The 20,710-nt window shown below is 37.7% G+C and overlaps 1 protein-coding gene across 4 annotated transcripts in view; it reads left to right on the forward strand.

The window, feature by feature from the left end:
• Positions 1-20,710, forward strand: part of TMEM117 (transmembrane protein 117) — a 236,162-nt gene that overhangs the window by 139,544 nt on the left and 75,908 nt on the right. For all 4 annotated transcript variants that reach the window (XM_049813840.1, XM_049813838.1, XM_049813839.1 and 1 more), the window contains one exon: positions 18,945-19,042. In XM_049813840.1, the coding sequence (XP_049669797.1) occupies positions 18,945-19,042 (98 nt within the window). The remainder of the gene's footprint in view (positions 1-18,944; positions 19,043-20,710) is intronic.

Below are 20,710 nucleotides of genomic sequence, written 5' to 3' on the forward strand. Positions count from 1 at the left end.
TTATTTTCTTGATTTTGTTTAGCGAATGCAGAATTCTTGTCATTTAAAGTTCTGTATTTCATATGTTCTTTCCAGCAACTTTATAGCATACCTGTTCTTAAATAGACCATACTGATGCTAATTGTGCTATATGCATTACATATTGTTCATGAGGAATAAGTGAGAGACACCAAGAGTGTGAAAACTGTAATTTGTGTCAAACAGTTCTGGGGAGAGAGTAATAAACCGTGACAGGAAAGTCTGACTGCCTTTTGAAGCACCAGAATGCAAGAACAGGGAAGTCTTTAGGCTAAACTCTGTTCTCTTTTAGGTGAGTATAACATAATGATCCTTCTTGCCATACGTTCACATTGATGGGCTTGTCCTAGAGTTTACAGCTGTGTAATGGAGAGCAGAATTTAACCCCTTCATCCTTTGTCATAGTAACTTTCCACTGATTTTGACAAGTCAAAGATCCTGAGTCAGAACTGCTCTTAACCTTCAGAAATGAGCAGAAGGTATTTTGGGATCCCTTGTGAATCATAAACTCCTCCGTCTTTGTTTCGGTTTGGCAAACCCGTTTCTATTGCCGTGTGTAGAACAGCTGAGGTTTTCCTTCAGTGTCAAACACCACAGGGTTAGCTTTGCAAAGGGCCGTTCCACAGAAATGTGTTATATTTTCAAGCATAAGGCAGCCTCTTGGATTTTCGTGGGAGGCGTCTCACACCAGCTCACCCTCCAGTAGGTATCCGGATGGTCCCAAGCCGTACTTCCATTATGTACTGTATTTGCAGCATCTTGTTATTAACATCCCAACAACCAGAAGAAAAGAAGTCGTCCTTGGCAAGCCATAACTAAACCTCGTCGTCAGTCCAGGTGTGTGATCCTCAGTGCTTCTAGAGGAGTGAGGTATCTACAGTGGCGTCTGCGTGTTTGTGGCTGGAGCTACGGGTGTAACAGGTCACTCGCTCTTTGCCTGGCTGACGGATGGGAAATTGGTATGGTGACGATGCCTTGAGGTGGTGGGCAAACACCATTGATGTTTAACAGTCTGAACGCTACGAGCCGAGTCAGAGCTTGAAGAGCTTTAGGAGCAGAAAGGTACAAATGTGGTTCAAAGTTTTTACTGTCCTCTCATGCCCAAGTCTCAGACTAGGGATCTAGGCCAAAAAGTACTGTTATCCTAGAAACTTATTTAAAATGCCAGTCACATTAGACTGTTTTTCACATGGAAGACAAATGTCATGTGCGTGCAAAGACAACTCCAGAAAAAAATAAAGCGTGTCCAAAATGTGCCTGTAACTTGATATTTACTGTGCTGAAATCCCCAGTATAGTAAACAGGCACAGCTGTCTGAGCAAGTTCATTTCAACTCAAATAGCTAAAGTTAAATGGGCTTTGTTCATTTGCCTTCCTTAACATTTCTGTGTGGTTGGTATCATTTGTCTGGTTATTTTTGGTATCCTACGGGACCTACAAAGCAGCATGTTCTTTTTGCCATGATGATGTTGGGGTCAACCAAAAGTGTGAAAATGAAGATGGCCATGGCCATGCAGAACTTTCTTAAGCGGCCTTTTCAGTCTGTTTCTGTCACCCTTCAGCTGGATGTTATGACCACACACACAAGTCAGCAGAATGGCTCACATGAACCCTCTCCATGCACTTCAGTACAAAGTCAGCAGGCTTAAAATGCTGCCAAAAGCATCGTTATTTTGATCTGAGAAAGCTAACTACAGATTTTAAACTCCCTAATTTGATTCATAAGTGGAAAAGGTCACAAAACAATATAAGCCATAGGAATCTGCTGCTAGTCATGTTCCAATTGACGACTTAATCTATTCCTAATCATTGTGCCATAATATTTATTGGTGGGTTTCTAATTCATAGTGCGATTAATGAGAAAGGAGTATAATCGAAACCACAGGACTTATTTTCAAGCTGGAATTTTGTTGCTATCACACTACTAACAAAGAAGAAAATCTTTGCAAGTTACTTATCTATGGAACTTCTGAAAAACTGCTAAAATAATTATCATTAATGGATTTTCTCTGAAGTGGAACACATTTGTACAATGTATGCTAATAAAAATACTGCAAAAATTAAAAAGCCAGAAACTTCTTGGATTGGAAAAATATAAAGAATCTAGAATGTGAAAGAAGACAGAGGCCAAAAAAAAGGTAATTTGGAGATTCCTTCATAGCAATTCAGGATTTCTCACTCAAAAATTTAGATTAAAAAACCTCACACTCAAACTAATCCAATAGTTAAGCAACAGTTACAAAACCAAGAATGAGCAGAGGCAAAGTGTATTTTAACTGCATTTCAGCACCTTCCCACAGCAGAATGAGCATTGTAAAAGAATTTAGTAAGAGCAACCATACATATGCTGTCTGTGCTGATTGCGCATTCTGCTGTAAAATAGTATCGATATGTACATACCATATATTTAGGATGTCAGATAAGGTTTTTGGCACATAAATGCCCTTCGTAAATAACACCCTTCATAAATATCCTTTTCAATGCTCAAAGGAGAACTTTTGCGATGCTATAGCTAAAACCACATATGTAAATATGACTTACTTGTTTTGCTTGGGTATGCACTTAAACCTGATATTAATTCTTCCGTTTGAAGTAGTTCATTCTTTGCTTTTGTAACACTTCTGTAGCAACACAGCGTCTTCAGCTCTGCTTCATTCTCCTTTCTAGAAGCACTTTCTCACTGCCCATTTTTTGTTTCCCAGCATTTTGAAATTATTTTGTTACTAATAATTGCAGTGGAGTTGTGACAGTGTAGAGGCAATGCAGACTTCCAGAAAGCTGGTGTACTTTGAGCTTTCTCATCGACTCCTAAAGAACACCTTTAGGTCATTTTGTGTAACCAGAACAATCAATGGAGAAAATCCCTCTGGAGTGATGGAGGACAAAATTAATCCCTGAGGTTTTACAGAAAAAAAGGCTTGAGCCTTGAGATCATCTATTTATTTATTAGATAATACTATTTCATGGTAGGAATGGGAAGATACCCAGTGAGACTAGTTTGAGGATGGCATGCTGTTGGGAGGCAGGTGGCAAGCAGGAGGGTCATTCGGTAAGAGAGTGGTAGATAGTCCAGTGCAATGGATTTCCCTGCCTTAGAGACCGGGGCAAGAGCTCGAGCCTGGCATTGTTGACGGCATTTGAATTTGCAGTCTGTCAACTGCTGCCCTTACATACAAAAGTTTTTCTTTGTGGAACTGGGACCTAAGTTCATTTTTCAGCCTGTTAGTCTCTGCCAGCCTGATCTTAAAAGCACTCTGTTCAGGCCAGAAAGGCATATGCATATGAAATATTTAATCCTATGTTTATGCATAGGATACGTGGATCGACAAAAATGCCTGCAAAAATGCAAAACAAAAATGCAAATGCACCTGTCATTTATCTATAAACTTGTTTTCTTGTACTAGCATGAGACTTGTGGCTATCACTTTTTAGTGTGCTATTAAAAAATTCACCATTGAAAATGAACTCATCACTAATGTAATTTTACAAATTTTAATCCCTCGAGTCACTTATTCTTCCTAAAGCCTACATGCCTCTTTTTCTACTTGTAAGAGGGCTTAATGGAAGTATCTCCGTGACACAGGAAATCAAACACTCATTTGCTGTTTTTATGCTACATTGGTTGTTTTACTGAAACAGCTAGCAAATTGTCATTTTTCTGATCATTTTCATCAATTCTATACACCAGATTGCAAGTAACAGCTCCAAATACATCCTGTTTACTATCATTGGTAATTGCCAGCATATTTTTGGTAATTGTGTAGTCAGAAATGGAAAAAACAATTTTACTAAAAATGGCAGAAATATTACTTTCCAATACTGACTGGGAGTGCTGTGCTGTGGTTAAAGAACTGAGACTGAAGAATGTGATTCTGCAGTCAGGCATTCCATTGCCTGATGACTAACTTGCCGGCAAATTCCGCGTGTCAATTGTTGGCAGGATTGTCCCAGATCTTTCACAGCCTTATTTTTGTAGTGGAAATGATTGACAGCAGCCAAGCCAGGGATAGATAGCTTTACAACATAGGATTCAAGAGCTGTTCAAATTTATGTCCTACATTATTGGAACCCAAAAGTTTCATGGTTGCTGGGATGGGTCTAGGCTTGGTGAAGAAACAGTGTCGGAGGTATCTGGCACAGATACTACATTCGATAGCGCTGATCACCTTCCCGTTTGTACTCCTAGTACAGAAGAAGCCCCAACGAATCAACGTTTGATAGATCATCAGTCAGAACAAGGAGAAAACTCAGAGTCTTCTCATGCTAATCTAAATCTAATTGCTGTCTGCTGAATACAGGATTACGACATAGTTTAACCTGTTAGCCTATTAGCTGAACTGAAAATTTCACATCATGAATCAGTTTAACTTCATTGCATTTCATTTGTCGATTGGGAAAAAATAGCAAGTGTCCAGCCTAACTCCATCTGTGCAAACGCCAGCATAAGAAGCACAAGGATGAGCAATGGATAGATGTCAGGCCTGGGTCATAAGAACGAAAGCTGTGTTTTGTGGTACTACATCAAAGTTAATATGCCTGCCTCTCAGGAGGCCAAGGCATTTTAGGTCAGCTGCCTGTGAGCCGAAGTTAAGTACGTGCAGATGGCATTGTGGTCCGCTGAGAAAACACGCGGCCTTGTGTTGATGCCAGCTTAGAGATTTCTTTGCTGCATTCCAGCATTGCTGCATTGTGGACCAAAGGTGCTCAAAGGCTCATATGAAGTCTCTTCACATATTTACCAAATAAAATAGTAAAGCTTATAAATTACTAAGCAACTATTCCATTGTTTCTCTAGCAGACATCAGAGATTCACATGACAGCTCTGGATTCTGTGTACTTTTACGATATCTTAATTACTCATGCAAGTGAAAAATCTAGAGACTAGTCTAATTAGGAGTACTTTCAGAATTAAGAACTTTAGTTAGTATCTATCTTCTGCCTGTCTCTCAAGCGCGTAACACTGGGGTCTTCTTAGACCTGAACTTTCTGCCCCCAGAAGTTGTGTCTTTAGTCTGTCTTGGCTTGGTTCTTGTCCTGTGGGTTGATCTCCTGTATTACTTGAACAGCTGTTTGGATTCTCTTTCGAACACTTCAGGAACAAATGGTCAATGTGAGCTGTCCTAGGATGTATTCTAATATCTAGCTTAAAGAGGTAGCTTTCTCTAATTGAGGGATAATCTACCTGTCATTGTCAACCTTCATTTGTTTTGAAGGAACTGTAAACAAGTACTTTTAAGCTCTGAACTGGATCTCCATTCTTTTGCAACTATACATTAGTAGGTCCGTACACTGAGCGTATTTCAACCTCATGCTCTCATTTTTAGTATTTTATCATTTCCACACTTCTGTCTTCCATCAAGGTCTGTCTCTTTCTAGAACTTGTTTCAGTCATCTCTGACTGTCTATATTCTTGTTTCATTTTCCCATCAAACATGATCAGATTTTTCAAAGCTGATAAGAGTCTTTATTCAACTTTGGTTTTCTGTGCGTAGGATCCAGGAGGTCCTATTACAAACTAAAAATGCCTGTACATACTGTATTTTTACATGAGAAATACTTCATACTAGACCCAAGGTCATACCAATTTTAGCTAATCTAGAGCTGTAATCATATTTCATCTGTTATAAAGCAGTTTAGCCAATATACACAGAGGAGCTGCAATTTTAATAAAAGTGTTTACAGATATTACTGGGTTTCAAGCATATATAGATTTATGTTTGTAGGCTTATATAAATAAACCTAAAAAATTCTGTTCCAATTTTTCAGCCAACTGATATGGACATTTTCTTGAGATTCCTATTTATGTGACAAGGTAAATCAGGGAATCTATGTTCCAGCTTTATGCATTACACGTATGCCGAGCATCACCACTTGTATTTGTCATTTATGCTTGAAGTTTTACCACATTAACTCTGCTAGATAGTAGTTAAGCCAGCAGCATGCCTTCTAGGTTAGTATGTTCCTAGGGTAAAATGCAAGTGCATCAGAACTAGCTTAGTTTTCCACAGACTGTCTTTCAAACTGGAGGTGGAATGGAGTCATCAGGTACAATGTCACAGTGCTCTCATATAATCAGGCTACTCAGTCGTGGGCTGAGCAGTTTTAAAATACATTTTTCTGAACAAGGATTTAGGATTAACAATGAGAATTGAGAGGCATTGAAAGTGGAGTCTAGGGACAGGTTCAAAGATGACCTATTGTAGCCAAGGCAGGGAGGATGAGACTTTAGTAAAGCAGAAAGTATATATTTGATATAGAGGTGATATAACTTAAAGTAAATTAACGGTAAATATGTATTTACTTTACCTATTGCAATAGTGGATATCCAGTCAATATCATATCTTTATCTTTTCCAACATAAAGTGAATTTTGTTGTCTCATACCCCTTGAGAATATGTAGTTATTGTTTGAGAACACTAATAATCTAACTGAATTTTTGCCTTCTCTTTGCGGCTGTAAAGCAAAGGTTGGGGTTTTTTTGAGTCCTTCTGTTTATGCTTAGTCATTGGAGAGCTTTTTGTTTCTCATTTATCAATAAAAATTTCTAGAAGGTATTAAGACAAGGTGATATGGGCTCTGGAGGGGAGACTTACATTTTCCCAAAATATGGTGTTTCCCTCCTTGTGCTGAGAGAGCAAGGCAAGGAGCTGGAGCTCAGCCAAATGGTCTACTCAGAAAAGCCCAAATGGTAATGCTCCTGGGTTATGTTAATAACATAAGGGAAACATATTTAAACATAGACAGGATGAATGAAATAAAGGTGATTTTAAATTGTACTTTATAGCTAATTCAAGCACGTAAATATAATCTGCATTCAATTTCCTGAGAACTCTGGGGGGAAAAGAGAATTACTTTGTCCAACCCCCCCCCCCCCCCAAACACCTGATCTGGCTGAAGAAAAGGGACAACTTGACAAAACAGTCAGAAGAGAAGGGATAAATACAATACTAAAACTAGTGTTTTATTTTTTAGAGGCAAAAAGCTCAAAGCTTAAGGCAAATTAAGACAGTCCTGTTATATATTCTCCATGGCATTATGCTAAATGTAAAACAGAAAACAGCTTACCAGCTTCATTGGAAGCTGCTTACCAACATTATTAGTGCAGAATTTTGCAGTTCTTGGACAATATTCATTATGGCTTTGTAAAGAAAGAATTTAAGATACCGACTCTAAACCCTTCAAAAGTTATGGAATGAGAAACGGCCAAAGCCTAAGTAAGATGTTGAGAAGTCAACTGGTTTTCAACTAAATACCAGCCAATTTTCAAGAGAAGGTGCACAATCTTATGCAAAACACTGATTAAAATGCTTAATCAAGTAAGCCGAGATGACAAACAAGACCAGCTGTAGACCAAAGATTGTACCATATCAGCTGTGCACACAGTATGGCTCAGCCTTGAGAAATGTCCACATGAGAAGTAATAATTGACCAAAAATTGTTGTTCAAAAGAGAATCTGATAAAAAAATCTGCTTCATACCATGTTGATAAAGCAGCATTTTTTAATTTGTAACATCTGAACTTTTAAGAAAAGCACTTTCCCTTTCATCTAAAGTTGGTCTCCTTGAGATTTTTCTCCTTTGTTCTTTTTTAAAGAATATATTGGTTTTCTCAACAGTGTGTCTTATGAATATGTATAAGGTAAAAGTACATTTTAATGAGTGACCATTAGCTGACTTCATATGGCTTTGTGTGTAGACAGTAGATAAAGAATAAACATGTCAAACAAATGGCAAATAACTGTGCAACTATGATCTAATGTTATTTGCTTTCTTCTAAATTATAACAATCCTGCTTCCCCATGGGATGAATGTTTGCAGACGAATAGTGATGCATATGAAGCCAGGAAAGAAAACCTGAAAAAAACCTTGATTCTTTCTTTTTTTTAAGAGAGACTCAATTTCAAATGAAAATGTAGCATAGGCACAGACTTTATAATATAGAAGGCTGAAACCCAACTGTCTATTAAGGACTGTGTTCTCAAGTGTGCTTAAAAGTGGAATGAATTTCCTTCCATACTCTTTGAATGTTCTGTTTGCCCAGATGTCCTGGCATTCTTTCACTCCTTATTGAACCAAAGCAACAAAAAGACGAAGTTCTGCCTACACTCAGGTAACTAAGCATTTTGGTTAGACTGCTATTTTCTATAGCCAAGGGGATGCAAGAAAGCAATGTTACTACCAGTCATTTCTAGCCATCCTTGACTTCCCATCCTGCAAAACCTGGGATCTACTTACTGTCAAATTGGCTGTGGAACATCTTTCAGCACAAGTCCAGAAGGAAGTGTGAGTAACAGCAATTTCTCTCAGCTCTCATCTTGCTGTACATCCATTTCGAAAACACTCTCTAGCAACCCAGCTAGTACTTAAGAATTCTTCACAAACCATTATCCCCTGTGTATCTTCAATATTCTTCCCAAACAAGGATCAGCATGAGACATCTTCAGTTGGATCCATTAATGTTTAATAACCAGCTTTCCACTTCGTTGTTTATTATACAAAAAGATATCAATATTCTCAGTTGTTAACAATTGTAATATTATGTCTTGACTCTGCAGTAGCAGGAATTTTATCTAAAAGCCAAAGTTTGGTGTTTTGTGTGACTATAAGAGTGTCTTATCTTCCGCCTCATTTCAAGGCATCATATTTGGTGGGTAGTCTTTGAAAACACAAACCTTAAAACCTCCATGCAAATAAAAAGAAACTTAATGATATTATCTTTCTTGATTTGGTATATCTGAGCTGAGCCAATCACACCATTTTAAGGGAATAGCAATACCACTGTGCTTGAAACCCTAAAGGCCTCCAATATTATGATTCTTTAATAGAGACAACTTAAGTGGTGATCTCAATTTTCTGAATAATTAATCCCAAAAGTTCCTTATTCAGGGAATAGGGACATACTTAATTTTGCGTTTCTCTTTCAGCACCGAGAATACCTTGAACAATCCCAATACAGTTTAAGAGTAATCATTGTTTCTCTACTTTCCAAAAAGATACTACATTCCTTTTGTGCATTTTTATGGGTATTTTTACATTTTAATTATAATCTGAGGTGTTAAAAAATTGACTATCTGAATGTTCTTGAAGAACACAATCAGACACAAAAAATAGTTGGCTGACTTTTTCAAAGCAAAATATTTGTTATTCAGAATAGCAGGTGACTTTGCAACAGAGCTTGGAGATTTTCTTCTGTTGAAGTGGAACGGGTACAAACCACCTTCCACTGAGTACGTTCTGTGTACACTCCTTATTATTCTGAAAGTAAGACCAAAGTAATTTTTTTTTAAAGGGGATTGGACAAAACTGACCATGCTTGCACCTCAAGTGCAGAATTGCACAGGAAATGTGATCAAATAGAAGGATTTCTAAATTATTGATGGATTATGTTCTCAATGTGGTTGTAGCTTCAGTATAAAAGGGTAATTAAAAACAATTAATGATGTTGCCCATAAGTCTGGCAAAGGACCAGGAGCTGAGCAGAAAACTCTTTTGGTTGTATAATCCCCTGTAGTATGATAAAGAAAATACTGTAAAGTACCATGGGAAGGTTTTTCAGAAGTGCTTCATTAATTTTTGCAGTTTGTTTTCTGTTAACAGTTTTCACTTCCAAGTCAGTATTTCTAGAAACGATGAGTAACTTGTTTTGCACAGAATTGTTCTCATTCTCGACTTCGAGTGGAAATACAGTCTTATGGTAGCTGTGTTTGCTATGAGTGCAGAACAGCAAAGGCCACATAAAGGAAGTTTCAAGTTCCCATTTACTTACTCTGAAGCTACGGCTTCTCTGTGCCAGTTATCGTAAAGAAGTGAAATAGATTGAAACCCCTCTGACCTGTCAGTACATTACAGCTCTGAATCAACTGGAAAAGCAGCACAGTGTCAGCAGCGTGGAGATGGATTTTCATTTAATTAGGCTCTTTGTTCTGGCAAGAGGAAGCAGGCGGGTGTCTCAGCAGAGTGGCCTGTGTGCCTCCCGCACGTCGCTGGGGACCTCCCAGTGTTCAGCTGGTTCTCCTGTGGTTTACGTGCCTGGGTGTGAGAGAGTGGTGGAAGACAGAGGGTAAACATCAGAGCTTGAAATCGTATCCTTCATTTTTATTTGAATCGATTAATTCATTTTTACCAGGTTCTGTGTGATGTAGACACCAACAGAGATTTTTGAAAGACGTGCTTATGCTACTTATATTTACTGCAGTTCACGTCTGCTGTTGATCTAGAAACACATTGTGTAAAGTGAAAACAATTCCCAACAGTCAAGTGGCAAAACACACCCATTATATCTCACATTCGTTCAGTCTTCTCCACAAGATGATACTTCCTCAGTAGTCACTAAGTGGAAGTTAAATGGAGAAGAAAGCAGCAACCTCCCAGATTATTCATTAGTAATATGCTGTTGTCACAAATTATTGCCAGAAATGTGTCTTCTTCTTCTTTCACTCCCTCACCTGCCATAGAATCACCCTAATACTATGTCCTCACTGCAGGTGTTGCCTATGCATTTGTTGGGCTTCTGTCATCCATTAGCTCACCCAATATAATTTAAAAGTACTAGCGGGAAGGCGAAAGGCAGATGAAGAGGCACCAAGTGGCATATGTCTTGTCATTTATGGACACCAACTTTTTTCTGAAGGGCAAGAACTTCAAAACTACAATTGTTGGAACAGCAAATGCTGACCTTCTGGCACATCAAAACATAGACTACACAGAAAAAGTTGCATTGACAGTTTACAAGTCTAACTGTGAGTCTCTGAGGGCATCATGATACAAATAAAAATGATGCCGCTGCCCAAGAGTAATAGTTAATGGCCCATGCTGAAAGCTGTCTGCATCTGTCACGGCACGTGAATACATGCAAGGCTACCGAGATGGAGGTGTTGAGAGAAGACAGGCCTGAAATGAAATTCGGTGAATAGAAACCTTTGTCTTGTGAACACATCTTGCATGGGACTCCTTTGTGTCTTGGGAATTGACATTTGACTTTCTTTAAATACAAGGTCTAGCTGGTAGCATGCCCCACAGCAGGTACGCTGGTAAGCTGCCTGTTTGCGAAGTCCAGAAGAGCTGACTTTAGAGACATAAGTTCTCCTTGTCAGTACATCCAGAACTGTTGGTGATCTAGCCAGAGCAGCTCGGCATCTATGTTATATTAAGCCAAATCAAACCAGATTTTTTCTCAGTTTTCCATTGCTGCTGACAGTGACCTTCCTGAGCTCTGTGTCCTTTATAAGATGAGTCAGCTGAACTTGTTGTCTGTGACCTGCAGGCACATTCAGACATCAGAATTTTGCTTAGGTTACGATAATCTCAAAGAATGAATCACACCTTAATTACTGTGTGCCACCATTTGGTGTACAGTTTCATATGTGATAAAACAAAGGTTCCTATGTTTCTGTGAGAGCTGGGAGCCTGGAACCTGTACGTTGCTGTAGTTTGGAGGTAAATGGGGGAATGCTTGCATTCCTGCATTATTCTAATACATTATGGATCCCACCCTAACTTAAAAACTACTACTTGCATTTTGCATAAAAATTCCCTTTCAGCTTGAAGGCATTTTGAACCTTCTGTCCTTTCCATCAAGGTAGCAGAAGCTACCTATATGCTAATCGCATGCTGTCTCAATTCTTTCTTCAGCGCTTTGCTTTGTAGTTAGGTATACAAGATTGATAGGCTGAAAGAAAGGATAAATTGCGAAAGAATCTGATTCTGTAGCTACAGGAGGTGGGGAGTCCTGAAGGCTGATTCTTAGCCTAGGCAATTGGTGTGTCTTTTGCATTAAAGTCAGTGGATTAAAGCCTATAACACCGGTTAAACTTAGAGCATTGGTAGGTCCGAGACTAAAAATAGGCCTTCCCATTTGATTGCTTTAAGCAGTAGTCTACTGTACAAAAGCAAAACAGTGATCTTTGGCATCGCTCCCTAGAGAGCTCTGCATTTTTAATCTCAAAAATACAGAAACACATCCTGCGGAAAGCTGAGTCAAGCACCTAGGTAAGTACCTCTCTGTCTGGTATTTGTATTGGCAGACTCCGCTCCCCAGATTGGATCACCCTTTCGTGATACGACTTGTCCATTCCCTACAGTCCTTGGCTTGCTCCCTTCCAGGACCTGCCCAAGGAACCTGGATTCTCTAAGTTTGTTTGTCCAAATCAGCCCACCGTGGCTGTGAATATGGCCCTTTGCCTATGCCAAACTCTCATCTCTTATCACCCATCATGTATGTATTTCATCAAGTGAGTTAATGACACTTTGATGAGAAACACTAAGAAATGTATGGCAGCTCGGTTGGATTCACGTTACCAGACTTCCAGCGTCAGCGGTGTGAACATCTGAGCAGGCCCTGGTTTAGAGCGAGGAGCGATAGGGACGTCTTTACAACAGAACCTGTTTTAAAATGAATTGTGCTCCCGAAACGCCTTTTTCTTTTTGCTGACTATAAAAAGACTCTACATTGCTCTAGATGCCTGTGGTATACGTGCACCAAACATGGCATCGCTTCTGTCTCTGGCCTTTTACCAAAACCACCACGCTCCCCAAATGAGCGAAGCAAACTCTCCTGCCATGTCAGCCTAAGATGGAGCTGAGTTGAATGCCTTAAATAAAAATCAGGGTGTGGCTTTACGTCTCACACTTTGTCTGTAATACGCGATATTCCCCAGACCTCTGCTTCTGCATTCGTAACACTAATAAGGAAGCAGTAAAGCAAGAAAAAAAAGTCTTCTGAAACGTGGTCTCACTGGTTGTATAAACAGCAAGTGCTTACCACATGGCAGCCAGTGTATTTTGTTGCACATATACAGTGATTTGTGTGCACAGTAGGGACTTGAAACATGGTAGGAAATGAGATGGCACAGCTTAGAATTTTTTTGCAGAGGCCCTACTTCAGTTGTCCAGTTGTTCCTAAACAGTTATTTGTATTTATTAAGTGTCAAGGAATTTCCAGTTAAAAGAAAATTATTATTCTTTTCTGTTTGTTTTAGATGTTGTTTGTTTTTTTAAACAGAACTTATTCAGGAATTATTTGTGCTGGTGTTGAAATATGAAGTGTAATTTCCAGAATAACTTGAATAGACCTAAAATAGTTGCAGACCAGGTTTCTCCCTAAATCACCTTTTGATATCTAAAGTTTTTCACCACAAATTGATTGTGGGCTAGACACTGGTTTTATGGAGCATTCTGTCCTAACTCAATTTGGAAATTGAAAGGAAGTGCTGGCAGGGGCGGCTTTTCTAAAGTTGAGCCTAAAGTGTGTATATTTTTAGTTGTTCTTCTCTTGTTGAGTTCTTATCCCTGCACGGCTTGTGACTATGGCAGAAACTGCTATGATAATATTCAAAAACCAAATCAAGATCTCCTGGCTAAAAAAGAAGAGGCTTTTTGCTTCCTCAATGGGTGAAGAAATAAATTTGCATGGATCAGTAAAGATGGCAATAGTTAACGTAAGCCCCCTCAGCATTTGTACAAAAGAAGTTCTTTACCTGGTTTTGGTGGCAATTCGGTGTAAGACAGTGCGTGTGTGCAAATGCTGTGGATCAGGAGAATAACAGATCATAAGAGCAACACTCTGGAAACATTTTATTGGTGGGAAATGTGCAAATGCACACAATAATACTGGGGGCTGTTGCGGAAGGAACAAAAGTGAACCATAATATTATTTATCACTAATACTGATCACTGAGTTGTGACAGCAAATTAATGTTGTTTTTCAGGATTTACCTATTGTTAAAACAATATGTGTTGGTAAGACAAGAACAATGCTGGCTCTGGTTAAAATTAGAAAAAAATTAAGAGTAGATGGAAGGGGCCATGTGTTGTCTCTGCGATTGCTGTCACTTTTAAAATGCAACTATTAAAAGAATTTTTTACAATTAAATTGAAGGAGAAATAACCTAACATGAGTTTGATTGTTTTCAGTGTGGGAATAAAACTATATTAGGAATGTTCAAAAATGTAGAAAGCAGACAAAGCTACTTTAGAATCTAGCAGCGTATTTTACAGCTGACTATTAATATTTAGCTTGAAAAATATCATCCCCCTTATAGATCAGTAAACCTAAGTGCAAATATTTGTTACATTTGTTTTCAAACATTTGCACATTTTGTATATTCCAAAATGCAGCAGAGTGGATTAAAATAAATTAACAGTTATTTCTGAAGGATGTGTAACAAAGTTTTCGACACTTCTGCTCAACTGCCGAAACGATTTCATAATTAAAGGAGGCCTTTCATATTATCATTGTGTAAGCCATGGAAGTGTTGAGGTATGATCCATAGAAGACAGTTTTCTCCTTAACGTCCAGATGAAAGCAGCATAAAAGCATTATCCATATAGGTTATTTTTGTACCTCAAGTGAACAGCTCTGCAGTTTTTAAAGTTCTCGAAGAAGATGAAGACAAAAATGATGGATAGAAGCTTTTAATGACTGAATACTAAATATTTCCCTGGTTTGGTATATGATTACCATGATGTAGTATAGTGCTTGAAGACCAAGCTATGATAAAGAATTGATGTGTAGTTAGTGGGACACCTATATATAGCTCTTACCTAAAAGCACATAACAGCAAAGCAAAGAGAGTGTATGCACTCAGTGGTATACATTTGCTCTCATTGACTTCACACTCCGACTTCAGGAAACATAATTACTTTAACCTTATGTAGTCCCACTCTGGAAAAAAAATGCGTACTTTTCAGAAACACATAAACGGCGTTGAGTCTTTGCAAAAGATGTCAATGGGTTCTTTTTATGAGGAACGTTGTGCGGCACAAAACTAAGGAACGTGCGTGCGCCTGGCCTGGGAAACTGCCCTCGGACCTGCCCTGACACTATGGCATCCTTACAATTTCTGAAAACTTTTAGACTTTATGATACTCATTCTTATCAATTAAATTCCTCAGTTGCGGGGCTGAAAATAACGTCTCTTGTGTAAAGAGTTTGGGGAGAGTGGAAAAGTGCTGCTTATGAACTACTTAAAGGCTGAGTTTCAAATTAATTTAATTTAGTGCTACTCATGAAGGTGTTTATGATTTAAAATAAGATATTTTTAAATTGCAAAATGATAAAAATAGAAAAAATTAACACTTATAGTATTTGAGTCATGTACTTGACAGTGGTAGATACATGTATTTTGCCAAATGCAGAGTTACTCAGACTACTCCATTTTCCAGCAATAGCACCATGATGTCTTGTCCTCCTGGCTGAGTAGTTGCGTATGAACAACGTCCTTACTGATATAAGCTCTTGGAGTCCTACTGTCCGTTAGACCTTTCACTGCTCATTAGTGTATCAAAACAATAAAAAAGATTTCAGAGTTCACCATTTGGTTTGTATTTCCAGGCTTTTCTTGTGGATCTTGGCTTCTTCTCCATTCTGTTAAACTCTGGAGGGCTGCTCTTACACTGTTTTGATGTGAAAAAAGCAATGAAAATCTCCACTTAGCGCTGGTCTCCACTTAATGAATGCTACAGCATGGAATACATCGCGTCCTAGAGAGCTTGTCCAGAGTCCATTTCTCTTTCAAGATGCAGTTTCTGCAGGAGCTTATGTGGAGAAGTGCTGCTATGAAACTATTCGATGTACTTTTATACTTCTAGGTTTCTAAAATGCCATTTGGCAGATGAGAACAGCTTGGCCAGCAGCCCATGCCGCATTAGTTTTCCAGGAATGATCTGTTTGCACTCTGAAGATGACAGCATAGTTCCTGCTAGTGAAGAATTTGGAAGATACTTTGAAAGCATGACCAAAGTATTAGGTCATTTTCTTCTTTTTTTTTAAGAAAGTTCCACTTGCAGTTAGCTTATTAATAGAAAAGATACTTAGCCTTACCTGAAACTCCCGCTGCAGACGTTGCCTCTGCTGGGAAGGATCCTGTGATGTACAACGTAGCATCGTTTGACATGACTGTCTAGGGAGGAGAGATCTAAAATATGTGCGGAGCATCCTGAGCAATATGCTCAAAGAGCAGCTACTCGGAAGGAATAAATAAACGATCCTTAAGGTGTCTTACTGCTAGACTTAGTATATCTCAGGATTTTAGGTATCTTACTGTTTTGTTGGGGTTTGGGGGAATTTTTTATGATTTTGCTTTCTGCACTTGTTGTCTCTGCGAGTTACTTGCTCTGAATATGACTTTGAATACTGGGTTCTTTCTTCTATGTCATATGATATCGTTTTTCAAATTATTGTAGTGTATCATATCAAAAGCAATAATTTAATTTTCTGTAACAAAAATGGGAATGATAACATTTTGCTATTAATTTATTATACGTTATCTTCATAGTTAATGTGCAGTGAATAATAGGAGTAGTTAATAAAGTCAAATTTTTACAGGGCAGAGTGAAATCTAAGATTCCATAACATATACAAGGCATGCTGATTTTTAATAAAAATATTTTGCTGTGGCATTCGTGTAACTTAAGAAGTCAGACAATGTGTATTATGCAGTTTTGGTTCTGCACTTTAATACACTGTAACCATTTCTCTCATGAGACACTAAATAAAATGAAAGAGTATACAGTCACTGTATGTAGGGGCCATTCCTTTCTGTATTGAAGGAGCATAATTAATTGATTAAAGTATATTGCATCTCTTAGTTCAAGACAAAAATACATTACTTAATTACATTGTAAGTGGCTTTCCCTATTTTATCTTGATTATGTAAGATGCATGCATACAGAGAATTGCTGAGGTGATCAATTATTTTTTATTCCGGAGTATCAGCAGTGTTTTCAAATACAGTCCTGTGAAACAGAGGGAAATTTTGCTGGCCAGCGATCGCATTGTGAAATACAAAGAGAGAGCAAAAAATACACACTGGCACATCTCCTTATACTAAGTTGTGCAAATTAAATTAAAATTTGTAATTTTTTCTTTTTCTAAAAACGTCATTCTAACAGCAGCAATGAGTTTTTGATGTTCGTATCTAAAACTTATTTGCACTATGACAGTGTTGAGTGCTTTTCTCCTGTGAGCCGTTTTCCACAGTGACTGTCCTTGACCAAACCAGAAAATGAATTTGATTTCTCTAATGCAAAAGGTAATTGGATTTCTCTTTATGGAATGCATCCCTTTAATGACTGTCTCTGCTTCAGCCAATTTAGCTGCAACCGACCTGACATTGATCTGGTGATATGACTTTAAATAAATGCCAAAGCTAGGAGATGAAAGACCAACTGTCTGATATCAGAAAGAACATTTCCTGCTTCGTCTTGCCATTTTCCTCAGAAAATGTCTCCTTCTGGAATGTCATTCTTACGAAACATGCTACTCTAATAATTGGTCATAGAGCAGCAGATTGCATCCTTCTACCAAATACAATAAGTATTTCCTAGAAAGTGTCTGGAGAAAATATTTTGAAAATTGAATAAAACCTCTCGAAATAGCTTCTTTGCAAAAATTCATTACTACTTAGACTCTACCTAAGAGAGGAAGGTGTTACTAAAGTAGTTGATTAAATCTTTACAGATGTCTTGTTCAGCATTAAATATTTATCAAAATATTTATTTAGATAATAGAGACTTTACAAAAAAATACCCCAGCATGCTGGTCTGAGAAAAGATTACCTACATAAAACAAATAGTAAAGATGGTATTTCAGGATATAATCTGTCCTTTCTTCAGGCTAGGCATAATGGAATCATAAAATCCTAGAATGTGTTTTTCTATTTATTTAACATATTCATTATCCTTTGGACCCAGCCCTTCAGACTAATACGCTGAGCACTTTTAACCCCAAATGGACTTGGACTTTAGAAGTCGAATGTAGTTTATATGTAGCTTTGATTTAATCATGGGCCATGTGTTCTTTTTGATAAACACTGTTAATGTTATTGATTGAAAGTGGTAGCTCACACTCTGGATGGTAAACTGGATTTTAAAAACTCTATATATCAAAATAAATGTAGTGGAAAACTTGTCTTCAATTTGAAGTTATTTCCTTCTGAAATCTTATTAAGGATTATTTTCAGACTAATCAAAGCGGTTTGTAATTTTCCACTGTGTACTGCTACCAATGACAGATAGTAAGAATTTGTTTTACTTATCTGTGTTTTGAAGCAGGTGCTCACCCCTATTTCCTTTATCTGTTCAATTATTTCTTAATCTTTACCTATGGGCAGGTTTTTCACTCTTCTGAATCTCTTGCACAATGGAATTGATGAGTTTACTGTAATGTAACTTTCGGTGCTTTTTAGTACAGTTAACTTGAAGTAAATGGATATGAAAACACAGCTTCCCGAAGGTGCAAGTGCCTGAGGGGTATTCACCTCCCTCATTTAGCTGAAAGTCATTTTTACTTTTGTGTTCCACCCAGTAGCGGTGCATGCATATGAGTCTCTGGACAGAGAAACAGATGGTCTCTTTAGATAGGAATTATGAAAATGAGAATAAATATTTCATACTTTTTAAATTTCGTGCAACTTTTAAGGGATTTTCGTGTCTCTAGTCCCAAGTGTGCTTTTCTTACTGATACCAGAAAGCGAGAGGAGATTATAAATGGCATATAGTGCTTAATTCACAGGCTTGCACTCTGTGGCTGCAGTTCTGATTTCAAGAGTGGAAATTCTCCTAATGCCGCTCTCAGGAAAGTGGGTCCCCTCTCCCCGGCTGGACCGGAAAGCTTTGTAGCCATAGGGGAACGTAGTTATGTACAGTAGGTTGCTGTAACTTTTAGGCTAGTTCCTCTTCTCTCCTTCTCTTTGGATCTCCACAGGTTTCCTTGTTTCTCAAGGAGTTGTGTGCACTTCTAGGGGCACATATGCAGGTCAATATGCTTTATCTTGACTGCAAGTAGCACTAGAGATACTATTTTTCTACTGTCGAACAATTAAAATTCTCAGAATGGAAGCAGGTGTGTCACACATAAAGTAAGTCTGTGTTAGTACTTTCTTTTGTGACACCAGTTTAACCACGTATTTTTTCTCCTTTCCCTCCAGGTCACTGATATGATGCTTCAGGACAAACCCTACCCAGACTGGGGAAAGTCTGCCAGAGCTTTCTGGAAGAAAGGAAACATTAGGATCATTTTATTCTGGTAGGAAATTAGTAAAAACAAATTATTGTAAATGAACCTTTTATAGAATATCCAAAAATATCTCTTCCAATTGTCTGTGGCAGTAAGAAATATAAATGGAATGTGTGGTTGGAAAAAAATGAAACTTGGTCTAGCAAAAAATGAAACATTACGAAAGCTGTACATGAGGGAACAATTCCTAAGCAAAATAGTTGGTGTAAAAATATGATTTAAGAATTGATTTATACTGTTTCTTTTATTATATTTTTGACACTGTTTATATCTGAGTTGCAAAATTTTTGCTGCATGTGATAATATTTAGATGTCCCATTGTCAGTCCTTGAAATTAAGGTAAGCAGATATGTGAGTGTCCTTTTGTGACCTTGAAATTAATTATAGCAATGCTTTGAATTGAGACATGAATGGGATTTCAAATGGTGACTCAGCCTCTGATTATTAAGAAAAATATTTTAAAATCCACGGGAAGAATTGTGAGAGGTAAGCATTTAACTGACTCCAAATGTAGCCTCTTGCAGGTAAATTGTAGCTGTTAAAACAGAAAACAAATTGTGGAAGGAAAAATGGAAGATGGAAAATGTATAGTCTAAGAGACGGTGTGAAGACCTTATAGCTGAAGATTAAAGAAACTGCAAAGATTTTTTTCAGCTGCATCAGAAGCAGAAAACCTCATGAAAATATCAGCAGACCTGCTGGTTTTTAAAGCATAGATTTAGAAGGAATTGTTACAGAGAAGTTGAAAGATTTATTTACATGGATTCTGCTACAGAAAATGCAATGAAATATCTATACTTATAAAGTAGTAAAAATGAGATATTATATTACATTGAGGCAATTAAAGCAAATAATAAGAGACATTTAAAGACTAAACAGAAAGCAGAATCAGATGGCTGACTGGCTACAAACAAGGTTTATAAAGAACTGAAGGGGCTGAGCTGATGCAAATTTTACTAGCACTTAATTGCCTGTTGAAAAACTGAGTGTTAAAATTTGGCTATTGTTTTGGCTTTGTGGCTTTTTTTCAACAAACTAGAATAATCCTACCGGCCTGTAAAGTGTGAGTATTAGCTAAATGGATTGAATACATCATCAGTAATAGAATTACAAGCAAAACTCTAGATTAAATTTTGCTGAAAGAAGCCAGGGCAGCTTTGCTGAAAGAAAACCTCTGATCTGTTAGAACTCTTTGAACATGTCATCAAAATAATGGATGAGGAAGAAATGCTTGATCTAATTTATTTGGACTTTCAAAAGGCTTTTGACAAAGTTCTTTACTGAAGGCAATTAAGAAAACTAGTACGCTCCATGGAGTGTGCTGAACATTTAGAAATCATCTCAGAAACGTGCAATGAAAGGTATAAATAAAATAATAATTTTCTGCTACATTGTTAACACAGGGGAATCCTATTAGTTAATGTTAGAAGTAGTATTCATTATTTGTATACATCATATATATTAATGACGTGACAGAATTTAAAGATGAAGTTAATAATTTGACAAATGCTAGCATGGAAGAGGGATCTTAGAAAGCTAGGTCAAAAAAAAATAACGCAATGGAAAAGGTTGAGTTATAGAGGAGATGAGGGGGGGGGCTCAAAGAGCTCCTTGTCATCATTGCGGGACGTGCAGAGGAAGATTCTGCCTCAGCGTGCCAGGGTGGGCAAAAAGGTA

This window comes from Accipiter gentilis, chromosome 11 (genome assembly GCF_929443795.1).
Source record: "Accipiter gentilis chromosome 11, bAccGen1.1, whole genome shotgun sequence".
NCBI classification, from domain to species: domain Eukaryota; kingdom Metazoa; phylum Chordata; class Aves; order Accipitriformes; family Accipitridae; genus Astur; species Astur gentilis.